This window comes from Delphinus delphis, chromosome 3, assembly GCF_949987515.2.
Source record: "Delphinus delphis chromosome 3, mDelDel1.2, whole genome shotgun sequence".
Lineage (NCBI taxonomy): Eukaryota > Metazoa > Chordata > Mammalia > Artiodactyla > Delphinidae > Delphinus > Delphinus delphis.
In genome coordinates this window covers 11,886,139-11,903,427 of record NC_082685.1, presented here as the reverse complement: position 1 = coordinate 11,903,427, position 17,289 = coordinate 11,886,139, and the positions used below count along the sequence as shown (strand labels likewise).

Below are 17,289 nucleotides of genomic sequence, written 5' to 3'. Positions count from 1 at the left end.
AGTCAGGACATCTTTACCACCCATTACGGATACCAGAATGACAGAGAGTGTTGGTTTGGGAACAGTGACAAGTTCTTCTCAAGTTCTTCCACACTCAATCCAGTTGACAAGTAAGGACCCACTGCTCCTACACTCTCATTATTTGGGGCTCATAGAAAATGGCTTCTTTTCCGACAGGTAAAAAGGAGTTAATTAGGAGTTTATTACTGCACCAGAAATTCCTTTAGCAAACATATATGTTGATCTATTTTCATGTTCAGGCATTGAAATAAGCACTGGGGGAACAAAGCTAAATAAGCAAGTAGTTGAATAATTATAGTACCATGATGGATGTTGTAACATTACAGCTAATGTTGATGATGACAATAATGATAACAACAAACGTTTATGGAACACTTATTCTGTGTCAAATGCTGTTCTATTAAATTCCTCATTGGAACACAGTTTGAGAAGGGACTATTATAAGCCCATTCTACAAATGAGTCAACTGATACAGAGAGAGGTTGAGTAATTTGATCAAGATCATTAAAGCTGGTAAGTGATAAGAACTCAGATTATATGGGACTAGGAACCTATGTTCTTAGCCATTAGGCTAGGCAGGAGTGGTCCAAGAGATAGGAGGAAAAGCAAGAGATTCTGGCCTCACAGCAGCCAGAGGAAGAGAGAGTTTTAGGAAGGAGGGATGGTCAGTTCCATCAAATGCTACAGAATAGCCAAATTGAAATGAGGTGAGAAGTTCTCTGACAACATGTGGGTCCTCAGGGATTCTAATGAAGGGAGCATCAATGAGTTTTAGAGGACTGAAACAACAGATAAAATAATACATAGATAAAAGGAGAGATTCCTCCTTTAAACTGAGCATGTTTCTATATTGAGAAGAGAGTCAGCAAGGAGAAGGGAAAGAAAAAGGTGAGTGAATGAAAATCGAGGGAACAAAGTACCTATGGATGTGGGAAGTACTTAGGACCTAGGAGGAGAAACACCACCTCCAAAAGAACAGTAGATGAGGTAGGGAACTTCTTGGGAGGATTCCATTCCTTGGATAAGTTGAATTTGACGCCAGATTTTGTTCTGGACACAAATCCAACAAGGCCCTCCAACTACTCCAGCACCTGTTCACTAGACAATATGTACAGAAGGGTGATTTGATTATTTCCCAAACCAGTTTTAACAATTCACAATCAGGTTAGACACATTGATGGCTATTGACCCATGTCTTAAAACGTGGCTTGATAGTTCAGTAATGGGTGTTCAGTAAGCAAGTGATGAGTGGAATGGAAAGAAGGTAGGACTGTGGTTGGATGGGAGGAAGGAAGAAAGGAAGAATGGAGTGATAGATAAATGAAAGAAGAAAAGATGGATGTATAGAAGAAAGGATGAATGTATAGAGGGAAGGGTGAAAATAAGGAAGATGGATGGAAGAAAGGATTGAAGGAAATAAAGATTGAAGGAAATACTGTAGGGATGAAAAGTTGCAAAGAAAGGAGAGAGGAAATATGAAAGGAAAGATGCATGGTAGGAAGAAAGGATAAAAGGAAGGATGGATGGAATGGGTAGATATAAGGGTAGATGGACAGAAAGATGGATGAATCTCTGTGTGAATGGATGAACACAGCCCTGGTTCCAATCCATACAGATGGTTGAGAAGAAATGCATTGTATAGTCAAATTAAGTGGATCTATTTAGACCATGTTATCCTTCTGGATGAGATGAGTTACTCTAGGTCTCTTCCCTGCCCTCTCCTGCAGGGACTGACGGTATTGTGGAGCATATCACAAAGATACCCAATGAAGCAGCACATGGAGACACCACCGTCCATGTCCCCCTGGCATCCACGTCTGCTAGTCTTAGAGGTAGGTTCAACTTTGCTTACTTCCCAGTAATCCGATTTATGCCTTTATTTCCTGTTCCAGAGGGATGAAATGTTTGTTTCTTTAGAGAAAGAACTATGTGGAGTTGCCATGGGTTTCCCTGTCTCAACTGAATCTTTGTCAAGTTGTTACCAGGTAGATGTTACTTTTCATTCCCTCATAACATGCTGAGTGAGTTTAGTTCAAGGTTGCATATGTCAGCTTCACAAATCCGACCCAGTTTAACTTAACTCTGAAAGTGCTTATTAATAATTTACTGTGTGTTAGAAACTATGACATAAACTAAGGATGCACAGATGAAAATAGATCGGCATTGCATCCATGGAGCTCTCAGTCCAGTACAGGAGACAGCAAAGGAAAAAAATAATTATGATGCAAGTTTTAAAAAAATTTTTATTGGAGTATAGTTGACTTACAATGTTGTGTTAGTTTCAGGTGTACAGAAAAGTGAATCAGTTACACACATATACATATATCCACTCTTTTTTAGATTCTTTTCCCATACAGGCCTTTACAGAGTATTGAGTAGAGTTCCCTGTGCTATAAAGTAGGTCCTTATTAGTTATATGATGCAACTTTAAAGTACTTGAATGGTAGAAGGAAGGCTTCATGGAGGAGGTAACATTTGAGCTGGGTTTGAAACGATGAAGAGGAATTTAGCAGGAAGACAAGGAGAACTGATGAAGACATTCTGGACGGAAGGGAGAGTTGCATGCAAAGGCACAGGGAAGGGTAAAATCTGGACATATTTGGGAGGTACAAATAATTCACCTTTGCTAAACTATGAAATATACAGATGAGATGGTGAGAGATGAGACTGTAGACGGGCAGAAAACAACATTCAGAAAACTTTTTAAGCCCTTGTAATGCTTGGATGCCCTTTAACAAAAGGACAAAAAGTTTGTGGCCAAAAAAGTCTGACAAACATGTTGCTCCTGGAAATTCCCTGGCGGTCCAATGGTTAGGACTCTGTGCTTCCATTGCAGGGGGCACGGGTTCAATCCCTGGTCAAGGAACTAAGATTCCACAAGCCGCGTGGTGTGCCAAACAAACAAACAAACAAAAAAACATTGCTCCTTCCTAGAGGGTAATAACATGCATAAGCATGTTAAAGGCTCTGAGATATCCTGCTGTAAAGAAACTTGTTTAGCCTTATTCAACACAGGGTTTTACATAATTATTTGACTGTATAATTTTTTTTGCTGAAAAGCACCTACTAACATGTTACAGTATTATTGGTCTGCATGAGTGTTTAAGAGGTGCATGGTGAGGAGAGGGGTTCTCCTCACCACATGGCTAAAAGGTAAAGTTCCCCATACCCATTAAGTTTCTTCCAACATTTTTTAAAATTTTATTTATTTATCTGTTTATTTATTTATTTATTTTTGGCTGCGTTGGGTCTTCGTTGCTGCACGCAGGCTTTCTCTAGTTGCGTCCAGCAGGGGCTACTCTTCATTACGATGTGTGGGCTTCTCATTACAGTGGCTTCTCTTGTTGCACAGCATGGGCTCTAGGCATGCAGGTTTCAGTAGTTGTGGCACGTGGTCTCAGTAGTTGTGGCTCGGGGGCTCTAGAGTGCAGGCTCAGTAGTTGTGGTGCACAGGCTTAGTTGCTCCACGGCATGTGGGATCTTCACGGACCAGGGGTCGAACCCGTGTCCCCTGCATTGGCAGACGGATCCTTAACCACTGCGCCACCAGGGATGTCCCATTTTCCAACATTTTTAGAGACCAGACTATTTTACCAGTACATTTTGGAAGCTTTTTGCCAGATCCAGGCTTTGGACAGAGTCACTACCAGTCAGGTTATTAGTCTTATCCTGTGACCCAGGTATCTTTGGTTGGCTCCCCGCAGAAGCAGACATGAGTTAAGGATGTGGGCAAATAGTTTATTTTAGGTGGGCGTTGGTCCCAGGAAGCGCTGGAGAAGAGAAGGAAAGGAAGTCAATGCAAGGTGCTTTCCTGAGCAGGTCACAGCTGTGGGCAAAAGAGTGTCAGTTCCACTCGGGACCTCTAGGAGACAGCATAGAACACCTCACCTAGCCAAGTGGCTGGAGTGTTTATCATCCAACTTCCTTCCATTGCTGGCCATGGGCTGCTTGGTCCTGGAGGTAACCCTCAGCACTTCCAGCCTGCCGGACACACAGGCTAAGTGAAAGCCCTTAGGTGCAGAGCTACAGGGGCTGCATTAGGATCCCGTTGTGATTACGTACTACAGCAGTGAGTGCTTGTGGGATATGAGTGAGGCATTGCCAGTTGGCTACACCAGATCACTTGGAAATGGATCACTGAGCTTCAGGTGATAACCAATATTTAGATGGCAAAGTTTATGAGGTATAGCTAACCATATTCATTGGCTTCTTTCAGTATAGAGCGGGATTTCTCAACCTCAGTACTATCGATATTTTGGGCAGATAACTACTTGTTGTAGGGGGCTGTAGGATGTTCAACAGCATCCCTGGCCTCTGCTCACAGGATGCCAGTAGCACCCTCCATATACACACAGCTGTGACAACCAAAAATGCCTCCTGACATTGCCAAGTGTCTCCTGGGAGCAAAACTGCCCCAGGCTGAGACCACTAAATTAGAGAATCCTTGAGGACCCCACCCCCATGGTCATTTTCTCCTTACATCCTTCCTTTCCATCCTGGCCCCCACAAGATCCTGAAACTCCGTTAGGGAATTAATAACCTGCAGTGGTTGAGAGCATAGGTCTAGGATTCAGAGAGAACTATGTTCAAATTTCCACACTATCAGTCAGTAGCTGTGTGATCTTGGCAAATGATGATCTCTGAGTTTCTGTCTTTTCCCTGGTCTGTAAAATGACAAGAATAATAGGATATACACTCAGTGTTCTTGTGAGGCTCAAAAATACAAGGCATGTTAGGCAATTTGCTCATCATCATCTTCATCATCAAATACATATTAAACACATTAGGATGTGTACTCTCGGAGATGTTTTTTAGGGCATACCCAGCAACACAAGGACATTGTTCCACCATCAGAGTCCAAATCCTCCTCCTTTTGTCCCTCTCCCTGCAGCAACCTCCAGTAGGCTTTGTGGTCTTTATAGAGAAGCCTCCCTGTAGTTCTTCCTCCTTCCTGGGGACCTTTTTCTGAAGGCCTGGTGAGTAGCTGCTGTCTCAGCCAATATCACTCTACTCTTCCTCAGAGACTGAATTCCAGTCACCTTGGCCAGCTAGCATGGTTCCTGGCAAATTCAATTCAGTAAACATTTATTGTATATTAGAAGTCCAAAGAGCAGGAGTAGTAATAATGTGTGGTTGTAGCTACTAACAGTAGCAATAACTCTAGCAATAGTAGGTAATAGCAGGCAGCAGCAGCAGTAGTAGCGATAACAGTAGTAATAGGTGGTAATAGTAGTAGTAGCAGCAGTAATGGTTGGTAGCAGCAGTGGTAGCATTAACAGTATTAATAACAGCAGAAATGGTAGGTAGAGGCAGTGATAGTAGTAACAGTAGTAATAACTCTAGCAGTAGTAGATAATAGACAGTAGTAGTAGTGGTGGTAGTAACAGTAGTAATAGGTGGTAATAGTAGTAGTAACAGCAATAACAGTAGTAATAGGTGGTAACAGTAGTAGTAACAGCAGTAATGTTAGGTAGTGGCAGTGGTAGTAGTAACAGTAGTAATAACAGCAGAAATAGTAGGTAGAGGCAATGAGAGTACTAAGAGTAGTAGTAGTAGGTAGTAGCAAGAGTAGTAATAACAGTGGTAATAGTAGATAAATAGTAGTGGTAGTAGTGGTAACATCTTATTACAAAACAGGAGGCATTGTGCTTGGTGTATTTTTATCAAGACTCTGAGATGACCACTGTACTTATTCCTACTTTATAGATAAGAAAATGGAGGTCTAGCAAGATCTGACAACGTAAAGAGCCACACATCTGTTTAGTGGAGGAGCCAGAACACTAATGTGGCTTAAGAGCCCAAGCTCTTAAGCACAAAGATACATGATCTCTCTCAAGTCAGAGGAGACCTGCTAATGTGCATATTCATCCATGTATTTGTTCATTCATTCAACAAATATTTGTTGAGCCCCTACAATATGCCAAGCAGTCAGACATTAGTAGATATTACCAGGCAGACTGGGAGGGGTGGTACAGTGCAGGTTCAGACAGTATGATGAGGAAACATTGAGAAGGGACAGATGGATTCCTACATGGATTTGTAAAGGTAGATTTGAGCTAGGGTTTGAAGAAGGGCAGAACATAAAACCTGTGAGAGATGGGCATGGCAGGTAGAGAAAACAGCTTGAACAAAAGGCTCAGAGGGAGAGTACAGAGAACATCTGGAAACGGGGTGGTCAAGAATTCATGGAGGAGTTCCCACATCTACTTCTCTGACTGATATGCATTGAGGAGACAATAAATATATCAGAGAAATTTATAGAAAGTGACTAGAACTTTGAGGATTTTGTTTTATATATACAAAAAAAAAACAACCTGAAACCCATTTTCAAAAATCCATTTGTGGGCTTCCCTGGTGGCGCAGTGGTTGAGAGTCCGCCTGCCGATGCAGGGGACACGGGTTCATGCCCCAGTCTGAGAGGATCCCACATGCCGTGGAGCGGCTGGGCCCGTGAGCCATGGCCATTGAGCCTGCGCGTCTGGAGCCTGTGCTCCGCAACGGGAGAGGCTGCAACAGTGAGAGGCCCGCGTACTGCAAAAAAAAAAAAAAAAAATCCATTTGTGTGGGACTTCCCTGGTGGCACAGTGGTTAAGAATCCACCTGCTAATGCAGGGGACACGGGTTCAAGCCCTGGTTCAGGAAGATCCCAAATGCCGCGGGGCAACTAGGCTCACGCGCCACAACTACTGAGCCCACATGCCGCAACTACTGAAGCCTGCGCACCCTAGGGCCCATGCTCTGCAACGACATGCCACCACAATGAGAAGCCCGCGCACCGCAACGAAGAGTAGCCCCCACTCACTGTTTAGGAGGAATAATATTCCATTGTATGGATGTAGCTCATTTTATCTGTCCATTCGTCTCTTGATGGACACTCAGGCTGTCTCCACCTTTTGGCTATGGTGAATAATGCTGCTATGAACATGGGTGTACACCTGTCTGAGTTCCTGTTTCCATTCCTTTTGGGTATACACCTAGAATAGAAATTGTTAGGTCATTTGGTGTATTAGTTTGTTAGGGCTGCCTTAACAAAGTACAACATACTGGGTGGCTTAAACAACAGAAATCTATCATCTCACAGTTCTGGAGGCTGGAGAGGGACCCTGAGAGAATGCACAGAACATGTACTTTGGAGTTATCCTATCTTGGTGGTGAGGCAGCTGGGGTATTTATCCACCAACTCCCATCAGTCATTGCTAGGTGGATGATCCCTGGGCCTAAGTCCCCTAAGACAAAGAGATGCAGGTGCTGGTGTGTGCTGAAATGGTAAGAGCCAAGGGGAAGTGGGAGTAGGGTGACCAATTCTGCATCCCAGGAATCCACATAGTCCCAGCAAACTGGGATGGCTGGTCACCTTATGTGAGAGGGCCCTGGACAGGGATTGCTACATGAGGTGTCTCAGGTAGGACAGCCTAGGCCAGACCCCCAACTGGGCAACAGAGTTAAGGTATGTCCTCAGAGCCTTACCTCCTGCCCCCAGACCAGGCTTGACTCAGGACTGGCCTCATTTTACTCTCCCCACCACTGCAGCTGCAATTCCTTTCTTGATGCCTTTTACTGTCAACTTTACCATCACCAACCTGCGCTACACGGAGGACATGGGAAACTCGGACTCTGAGATATTCAATGCCACTGAGAGAGACCTGCAGCACCTGGTAAGAGACCCCCACCAATGCCCATCTTGCCCCAACACTACCACACCCTGCTATCTTGGTCCCTCCTGCTAATCCCCCTCTCATTCTTTCCAGCTCAGTCCTCTGTTCAAAAAGAGCAGCGTTGGTGCCCTGTATACCAGCTGTAGACTGACCTTGCTCAGGTGAGACTTCCTCCAGATCACCTCCAGAAACACCAATTCTCTCCTTTCTTGGTCCCCCACACCCTGGTCAACCACAGCTACTTGTGTATCATAGAGGATCAAAAGTGCCTGGGTTAAAAAAAAAAAAAAAAAAAAAGTGCCTGGGTTTAGGGGCTTCCCTGGTGGCACAGTGGTTGGGAGTCCGCCTGCCGGTGCAGGGGACGTGGGTTCGTGCCCCAGTCCGGGAGGATCCCACATGCCGCAGAGCGGCTGGGCCTGTGAGCCATGGCCGCTGAGCCTGCGCGTCCAGAGCCTGCGCGTCCAGAGCCTGTGCTCCACAATGGGAGAGGCCACAGCAGTGAGAGGCCTGTGTACCGCAAAAAATAAATAATAATAAAAATAAATAAAAACACAGTGGAAAGGAAAAAAATATAGAGAGTGGAAAGTTTCCTTCTCTGACTAGGAAGAAAAAGCAGTTTTTTAAAAAAAAAAAAAGTGCCTGGGTTTAAAGCCCTCCTCTCCCACCTGCTAGCTATGTGATCTTGGGCAAGTCACAGAACCTCTCTGTTCTTCCATCACATTATCTATAAAATGGTGATAATAACAGTACCTTACTCTTGGGGTTGTTAATTGTTCATCACAATACCTGACCCACTGTGAGCATTCTATTAATGGGATCTCGTAGTGCCAGCTAGTGTAACATCTTTGCCAACTGCGTTGCCAGAATCCCTGACACTCTCACTGCCCCCAGCTCATCTCTATCCTGCTGGGGACAAACTCTAGACACTGCAGCTCTTCAGTTTATTCCCTGAAAAGAGGTACTGAACCAAAGGGGGACACAAAACAAATATAGATTACCAGTAGGATATACTGCAATTTTAAAACTCTCAAATGGGCCTAAACTCTGCAGAAATGGCCTCTCTTCTCCTCTCTGTCCCCTGAGGTCAGTGTGCTCAGGACCCATTTCTTACACTTCATGATGCTATGGCCTTTCCATGAGGTCCTTCATTCAGCCAATTCAGTCATCCTGCTGAAGAGGTGGGTTCTCTGCCCCCATCTCTCCATAAGATGGGAGAATTAATAATAATAATAATATTGCCCATACTACATACCACACAATAATCCAAGTGGTTTGCATGTTTTCATTCATTTCATCCTCACAAGAACACGATTATTATTCTACCTTGCAGACGGGACACTAAGGCTCAGAGTAGTCAAGTCACTTGCTTGAGAGGAGTCAGGGTTTGAACCCAGGTGTTCTGGTTCTTGAGTTGCTCCTTTTAACCACAATACCAGCAGTGCCCAAGGTTGGGCTGGGCTCAATAGCATTTTACATTCTTAAAAAGTACCCAGGGACTTCCCCGGTGGCAGAGTGGTTAAGAATCCGCCTGCCAATGCAGGGGACATGGGTTCGAGCCCTGGTCCAGGAAGATCCCACATGCCACGGAGCAACTAAGCCCGTGTGCCACGACTACTGAAGCCGGCGCGCCTAGAGCCTGCAAGCCACAACTACTGAAGCCGGCGCGCCTAGAGCCCGTGCTCAACAAGAGAAGCCACCGCAACGAGAAGCCAGTGCACCACAACGAAGAGTAGTCCCTGCTCACCGCAACTAGAGAAAGCCCGCGCACAGCAACAAAGACCCAACGCAGCTAAAAAAAAAAAAAAAAAGTACCCAGAACTCCAAAGAGCCTTAAGGGTTATATCTGTCCATATTTACTGTATTAGAAATTTAAATGGAGAAATTTTCATTTACTTCAACCAAAAGAGAGAGAGAGAGAAAACTCAGTAAGTTGTAAGCAAAGATTTTGTCTTTTCTGAAAATTGTATATATTCTTATTTGATACTACACCAAACTGCATCAAACTCAGTAAATGGTAATTATTAAAAGTTGGTTGCAATCTGGAATCTGAAACCATATTAAAGAACTTTATGTGCTTACCAAAAAATGGATAAATTTTATAAAGATTTATTCATTAATTCACTAAAAATGATAATCCCATTACAGGTTAGCATAAATAACATATTTTTATGAATAATAGCCATATTTCTCCTACCGCCCCCCCAAAGAAAGTGTAATGAGAAGAGGGTTATTGCTTATATTTTTCCAAATTTTTTAAATGTCTGGCTTAGTAGAAGACACAGAAGGATATCTGCTTCTGCATTCCATATTTTACAATATTTCACCTGTGGCCTCTGGAAAAATCTCACTGTATACTCCTGAAAAAGTGAGAGTGAAAATAATGTCTTAGTACTACTAAGAAATATTTTTCACTTGGTGGATGCCCTGTGAGTTTTGGGAACTTCAGGGGTCTTTGGGCCACGCTTTGAGAACCACTGCACTATGCTGTATAGACATATCATGGGAATGCTATGGATAGCATGGATAATAGCAAGTAGAATTCCCAGACAGGGGAGGGATGGGAACTTTCTTCCTACCTGCAAAGCTGGGTGAATCACTGTAGGGTCAGCTTAAATTCAGGGCAAAGATATTTTTGAACCATCTTTCCCTTTATTACTTCTTAACTAATTTTCTCTGTTTCTCTCCAAACCTGGTTGCCTACCCAACATGTGTTCCCAAAGAGTTGACCTCAGCCTTTGGACTTTCCAACTTGAAATAAAGTCCCTCCTTTCAGGCTCCACAATAGTTGTCACACAACATCACAACCAGCCATGGGGGTGATTCACTCACATTCTCCAAGGTCTCTGGTCCTCTTGCTTTTCCCTTCCACATACTACCTGGCCCCAGGATTCTCAGGAGTTTCCTCCCTGGGAGCTTTACATCCCCAACCCCAGGGCCCAAGCAGGACTCAACTGTTAACTAGAGTGGACACTATCTTTATTTACCTTCGTGAGTGGACGGGGAAGGTACTAGGGGCTGGTAGTGAAACAATGAGCTTGAAGCAATTAGTAAAAAGAACAGGGAGAAAAAGAAGAAACTGAGCTAAGGAGTAGCCCTAGAGAGTACTCCACTTAAGGAGGTGAGGGGATCTGGATCCCCACATGAGACAGAAAAAGACATGTTCAAGAAAGCAGATAAAACCTAGAGAAGAGTGCCGATCTAAAGAAAAAAAAGGGTACAAATGAACTTATCTACAAAACAGAACTAGAGTTGCAAATGTAGAAAACAAATACCTCTCAAACCAGGGAGTAAGAGAGGGGGAGAGATAAATTGGGAGATTAGGATTGGCATATACACACTATTATGTATAAAATAGATAACTAATAGGGACCTACTGCATAGCACAGGGAACTCTGCTCAATACTCCATAATGGCCTACATGAGAAAAGAATATAAAAAGGAGTGGATATATGCATACGTATAACTGATTCATTTTGCTGTACACCTGAAACTAACACAACATTGTAAATCAACTATACTCCAATAAAAAAAATTTTTAATTAAAAAAAATAAAACCCAAGGAGTACAATTGAAGGAAGGTGTTGTCAAGAGTATCTAACCCTCAAGTGTCTTTCATGTTCCTACTCCCATGTCCCTCCTTCCCCAGGGCTGACAAGGATGGAACAAGCACCAGAATGGATGCGGTCTGCACCTACCGCCCAGATCCCACAGGCTTCAGGCTGAACAGAGGACGGCTGTATTGGGAACTAAGCCAACAGACCCATGGTATCACTCGGTTGGGCCGCTACACCCTGGACAGGAACAGTCTCTACGTCAATGGTGAGCAGTTCTGCTGGCTGTAGCTGGGGTCTCCTCTTGCTCCCTAGATGGGGTCTCCTTGCAGTGTAATTTCTCTGTACGCACCTTCCTAGTTCTGGACCAACCTAGAATTTCCATGGAGGCTCAGTTCTCTCCCCTGAGAACACCTAAAAAGGAACTTCCCAGGTCTGGAAATAAAGGTTTCCTCCAAAGTTTACTTCATTTCAATGACCTTTCACAGAAGCCCAAATAGAACATGCAGACATCAAAGAAGAAAAAGGGTAAATAATGCAAGCCCATGGTGGCCATTGGGGTTAACTCTTCCCCAAGGGGCAATGGGTTCCCAATGCAGTGACTGCACTTCTTTCTCTTCCTTATGGCAGCTTGTGGCCCTTTACTCACTCTCCAAGGGCCAGCTGGAACTACACCCCACCTAAGCAACACACAACAAAGCTGTTAGTAATGCTTTTGGCAACAAATTCCTTTGCCACAATGCTCTTAGCAACAGCACCCGCAATACCACCTGTACTAAAGGCTAATATTTATTGAGGAATTCCTATGTTCTAAAGCATTATATGTATTATGCCTTAGTAATCCTGCCCAGCACTCTATGGGGTATTATGTATATTTGACAGAGGATCAAACAAAGTTCAGGGACGGGAATCCATTTTCCCAAGATCAGACAGCTAATACATGTGGTAGAATCGAGACTCAAACCTAAATTGACTCGAAAATCTAAGCCCACCTAATTACTAGGCTACAGCTCAGACTAACCCAGCTATAACACACCTCAAATCTCAGGATGGAAAAGTATATTAAGGGGCCCCTAATACAACAATTTAAACTAAGCAATTATGTCCCTACTATATCACCTTGGACAATTTCTTTCTACCTGGATTAAAATCTGTTTTGTATTTCAGCAGTCCTTGGGAATTACCTAAAAGTAGTAGTTAACCACTATGGGTTTTGGTGAATTATAGGTCTTGCTTTAATTTAGCCCTGGTCCTGCCTATTGCTTACTCTGTGGCCCTGGGCAAGTCATGACCTCTCCACACTTTGTCCATTTTTAGAATGGAATTTTTTAAAAAGTCACCTATGAACTTGGACTGGAACTACACCATTGACTCTCCTGGGTCGCCAGCTTACAGAGGGCAGATCTTGGGACTTTTCAGCCTCCATAATTACATAAGCCAATTCATTATTTAAAAAAAAAAAAAAGTCACCTAAGTGTGAGTCAAATGAGATGAAACCTGAATAACCCAAGTAAACCACAGGCTCCACTTGGTCAAGTCTCAGAGAAGAGTTTCATTTCAAGAAACCCAATGAGACTATTAAATATAAAATAAGTCTAAGTTTTACTTGCATTTCTTACAGAGCATCAAAGAGGATCCAATCCATTATCCAGAACCATACTTATTCAAATCCTCTTTCCTCCATTTTCTCATATTCTCCAACTTTATATTCTCTGGCTGACCCCCCAAGTCTGTCTCTCTCTCCATCTCCCTCACTATTCTCAGTCCAACATTACAGAAGTCCAAGAACTATGCTGTCAAAGGTCAAACTTTGTCTTTGGAGAGCTGGGTATTGGGAGAAACTCATCGAGCAAGGACAAAATTATATGTCATGGATGAAGAGAACATAAATAAGGCTGGAAACACACATAAAATTGCTGTCCTTATTATTTATTTGATGAGGTTGATATTATTCCAGGCACCTAGTAAATCTCCACAATATTGAGGGTGATTTGATCATTATTTTCTTTAAGGTTAATGGTTATGAGGATGAAATTATCAGGAGCATCAGAGTATGAGGCAGTTAACTCATAAAGAATAACCATCTTTATTTACTGATGAATCTCAAAGAAAGCACTCAGTAAGGTCTGCGAGCTTGTGTTTCCAGTTCTACACTTCATTCCTTTTTTTTAAGTCTTTACTGAATTTGTTACAGTATTGCTTCTGCTTTAAGTTTTGGTTTTTTTGGCCGTGAGGCATGTGGGATCTTAGCTCCCTGAACAGGGAATGAACCCGCACCCCCTGCATTGGAAGGTGAAGTCTTAACCACTGGACTGCCAGGGAAGTCCCCCTTCACTCCTTTCTTAACCTCCCATCATCTTACTCTTTCTTTCTGCCTCTCTCTGCAGGTTATAACCATCAGTACTGGATCCCCACCACCAGCAGTGAGTAATGAGGGCTCAGATATTCCCATGACCCTGGGACCCTTCCTCCCTCAGCCTGCTCCCTGGGAGGAAAGTATGCCCCATCCCCCAGATACTCAGCCCCACAATAGCCTCAGACCAGCAAAAGTCTCAGGTTAAGCTAAGGTAGAGATGCAAGTTTCCATTAATAACTCTAGCCTCTCGTTGCTTCATGATAGGATCCAACAATTTTATTCTTTCAGCTCCGGTGACCTCTACATTCTCTCCAGGACCTCCAACATCTCTGACCTCCACCCCCAGCTCTACAGGTCTAATCTCTGGGTCATGAAATTTCAAATCCCATCTAGTGGCTGATGGATTCTTGCATGGTCTGGACCCTGATGCCCACACAGCCTCAGCCCGTCCCACTGTCTACCTTGCTCCCTAATCCAGCCTCACTTCTGTTCCTGCAGGGCCCAGACATCCTTCCATTCTCATGCACTTACTGTTTTCGGAACTCAGCTGTGCTTGGTTCCTCCTTGTCCTCCAAATCTCATCTCAGCACATTCTTGCTCAGACCATCTCCTAGAAAACAGCTTTTCCCCATAGCTAATCTCTATTCTATTCCTATTGATATGAACATTTCCTTCCTGGAAATTACTGCTATTCTGTGGGCAAGGATGTGGATAAAAGGGAACCCTTGTACACTGTTGGTAGGAATGTAAATTGGTATAGTCATTGCAGAAAACAGTATGGAGGTTTCTCAGAAAACTAGAAATAGAACACTATATGACCCAGCAATTCCACTCTTGAAAAAAACAAACACTAATTTGAAAATATTCCTGTGCCCCAGCGTTCATAGCAGCATTGTTTACAATTGCCAAGATATGGAAGCAACCTAAGTGTCCATCAACAGATGAATGGATAAAAAAAGATGCGTGTGTGTGTGTGTGTGTGTGTGTGTGTGTGCGCGTGTGTGTGTACACAATGGAATACTACTCAGTCATAAAAAGGACAAAATTTTGCCATTTGCAGAGACATAGATGGACTTGGAGGGTATGATGTTAAGTGAAATAAGTCAGACAGAGAAAGACAAATACTGTATGATCTCACTTATATGTGGCATCTAAAAAATACAACAAACTAGTGAATATAACAAAAAAGAAGTAGACTCACAGATGTAAAGAACAAAGTAGTGGTTACCAGTGGGGGTGGGGGGAGGGGCAACACAGGGGTTGTGGAGTGGGAGGCATAAGCTACTGGGTGTAAGATAGGCTCAGGGATGTACTGTACAACACGGGGAAAATAGCCAATATTTTGTAATAATTGTAAATGGAAAGTAACCTTTAAAATTGTATAAAAGGGACTTCCCTGGTGATCCAGTGGTTAAGACTCCGAGCTCCCAGTGCAGGGGGCACGGGTTTGATCCCTGGTCAGGGAATAAGATCCCACATGCTGTGCAGCGCAGCCAAAAAAATAAAATAAATAAAATTGTATAAAAAATTTAAGAATATTTTTAATAAATGTAAGCTTGTTAATAAAATACATGAGATGCACATTTAAAAAAATTCTATTGGGGTATAGTTGATTTACAGTGTTGTGTCAGTTTCAGGTGTACAGCAAAGTGAATCAGTTATACGTATACATATAGCTAGTCTTTTTTGGATTCTTTTCCCATATAGGCCATTACAGAGTATTGAGTAGAGTTTCCTGTGCTCTACAGCCCCACTTCTCACTTTTGACCAGGATGGGTTTCTCTCTTGGTTGGGGCCCCTATGCCAGGAAAGCAGGCAGGCACTCTGCCTAGGGGATCCAAGCTTTGGACACACTGGGCATCAGCCTAGAATCCAGGAAGAAAGAGCATTTGGAAGGGTGACCCTTAACGGGGGCTCTGAGGGTCAATGCACAGCTGTGGTGAGGTTGACTGGAATTACTCAGCTTCCCCTCTCTCTGTCCCCAACCTAGGAATAGAGTTTGGCAACTCACACTTTCTTATCACCGTTGCCCCATCAGGCGGGCAGGAGACATCCTGGTCCTTTATGACTCCCATTTTAGCAAAGAGGAAAACAGAATTACAGAGAAGGGAAGGGAACTGTCCACACCCACAGTAGGTTTTTCACCAGTCTAGGTCCTGAGGTTCTTCTGAGTTCACATTTTCCCCCTTCACCTTGGCCACTGCAGGGGCCAGTTTAAGACTCTCCCCAACCCCTTGTAAGCTGCACAACTTATATGCTTCATTGTGTTCACTCATTCAGCATTTACCAAGCATCTACTATAAGCCAGGCCTTGTGCCTGACACCAGAGACAGACAGGCTACATGTACAACCTATCCTAATGTAAGTTCCAGTGGGGTAAAGACTGTTTGATTCGGCAGTATATTCCCCAAATGTAAATGGAACCTGACACATTGTAAGCTTTCCATAAATATTCACTGGATGTAGGGATAGATTGGAGGGAGGCTGGAAGGGCAGATGGCAGGGTGGATGGATATTTGGGGGCAAAAATGTGTGAACATAAATATTATGAGAGTCTCTTGTTGGGGACTTGCTGGTGAGGTGGGTAAGGAAGGGTCATTTCTAATCCAAAGGTCAGGAAAGCCTTTATAGTGGAGATGACATTTGAGTCTGATCCTAGAAGATGCAGATGCTCACCTGGTACAGAGGGAATGACATCCCGAAAGAAGCCCCACATGGACAAAGCCCATGTATATCTGGGCTTGTTCCTCAGCCTCCCCTTAATGTGTGACTTTTTTATTTCCAGGTTATAATGAACATGGTCCAGATGAGCCTCTTACAAGTATGTATCTTTTCATCCACTGTCCATTTCAGTCTCCAATGATCTTGAGCCAAACTTTTCTTCTCACTGACAAAGGGAGCTTGCCCCAAACTCAGGCCAGGTCTCCTGAGTGGGGGCAGGGTATCAGTGGGAGGAAGGATGCCGAGTCCTTTGTCTCTTTTTAGACCTGCAGCCATGGTATTGGCTTTCCGAATTTTCCACACCCTTCTGGGCTGGAGGAAGAAATTTGAACGAGCGTTCGCTACAGAAATAAGGGTTCAGGTCAGATAATGACCTTGTAGTCCATGTCTCCTGATAACAAAACCTTTTAATAGGGCCTGCAGAATGGGCCTCAGTGTCAAGTTGCAAACTCGGGCGGTACTCAGTGCTTTGGCCAAATTTGTCCATTCACTCATCCAATGATCACTTCACCTATCTTTTCACCCATCCATTCTTCCATTCTCCTAGTTATTCCTTCTCTCAGACCTCTTCCTTCCTCCCTCCCTCCTTCCCTCCCTCCCTTCCATCCATCTATCCATCCATCCATCCAACCAACCATCCTTCTGCCTATTCACCTGTTTGTCTTTCTTTCCTTCTGCACTTCCATTCATCTCTCAACTTTTCTTCCTTGTGTTTATTCTTCTTTCCTTCTCTTTGACCCTCCTTGTGTCCATTCTTCCTCTGTCTGCCTGTATTTCTGCCCCTCCATCTGTCTGTCCTCTTTGTTCAGTCTCTCTCTTGTTTACCCACTCACACTCTCTTGGGTTCATTTCATTCACAGGCTTGCTCATCTCTCTACTCATACAATCACTCCTTCGCTCACTCTCATTAATGGTAAACCTATGAATGGTTTCTAGAGCCCAGGTAAGCCTGGGGGCTTCTGGAGCCCAGGTGAACCTGGAGGCT

General features: G+C 43.7%; 1 protein-coding gene across 1 annotated transcript in view; it reads left to right on the top strand.

Annotated features, from left to right (window-relative positions):
• The window catches only part of MUC16 (mucin 16, cell surface associated), a 45,773-nt gene that overhangs the window by 14,836 nt on the left and 13,648 nt on the right, over positions 1–17,289 (top strand). The window contains exons 4-11 of the mRNA XM_069540505.1: positions 1,749–1,853; positions 5,381–5,407; positions 5,480–5,536; positions 7,552–7,676; positions 7,770–7,837; positions 11,323–11,495; positions 13,615–13,650; positions 16,369–16,404. Of these exons, the coding sequence (XP_069396606.1) occupies positions 1,749–1,853; positions 5,381–5,407; positions 5,480–5,536; positions 7,552–7,676; positions 7,770–7,837; positions 11,323–11,495; positions 13,615–13,650; positions 16,369–16,404 (627 nt within the window). The remainder of the gene's footprint in view (positions 1–1,748; positions 1,854–5,380; positions 5,408–5,479; positions 5,537–7,551; positions 7,677–7,769; positions 7,838–11,322; positions 11,496–13,614; positions 13,651–16,368; positions 16,405–17,289) is intronic.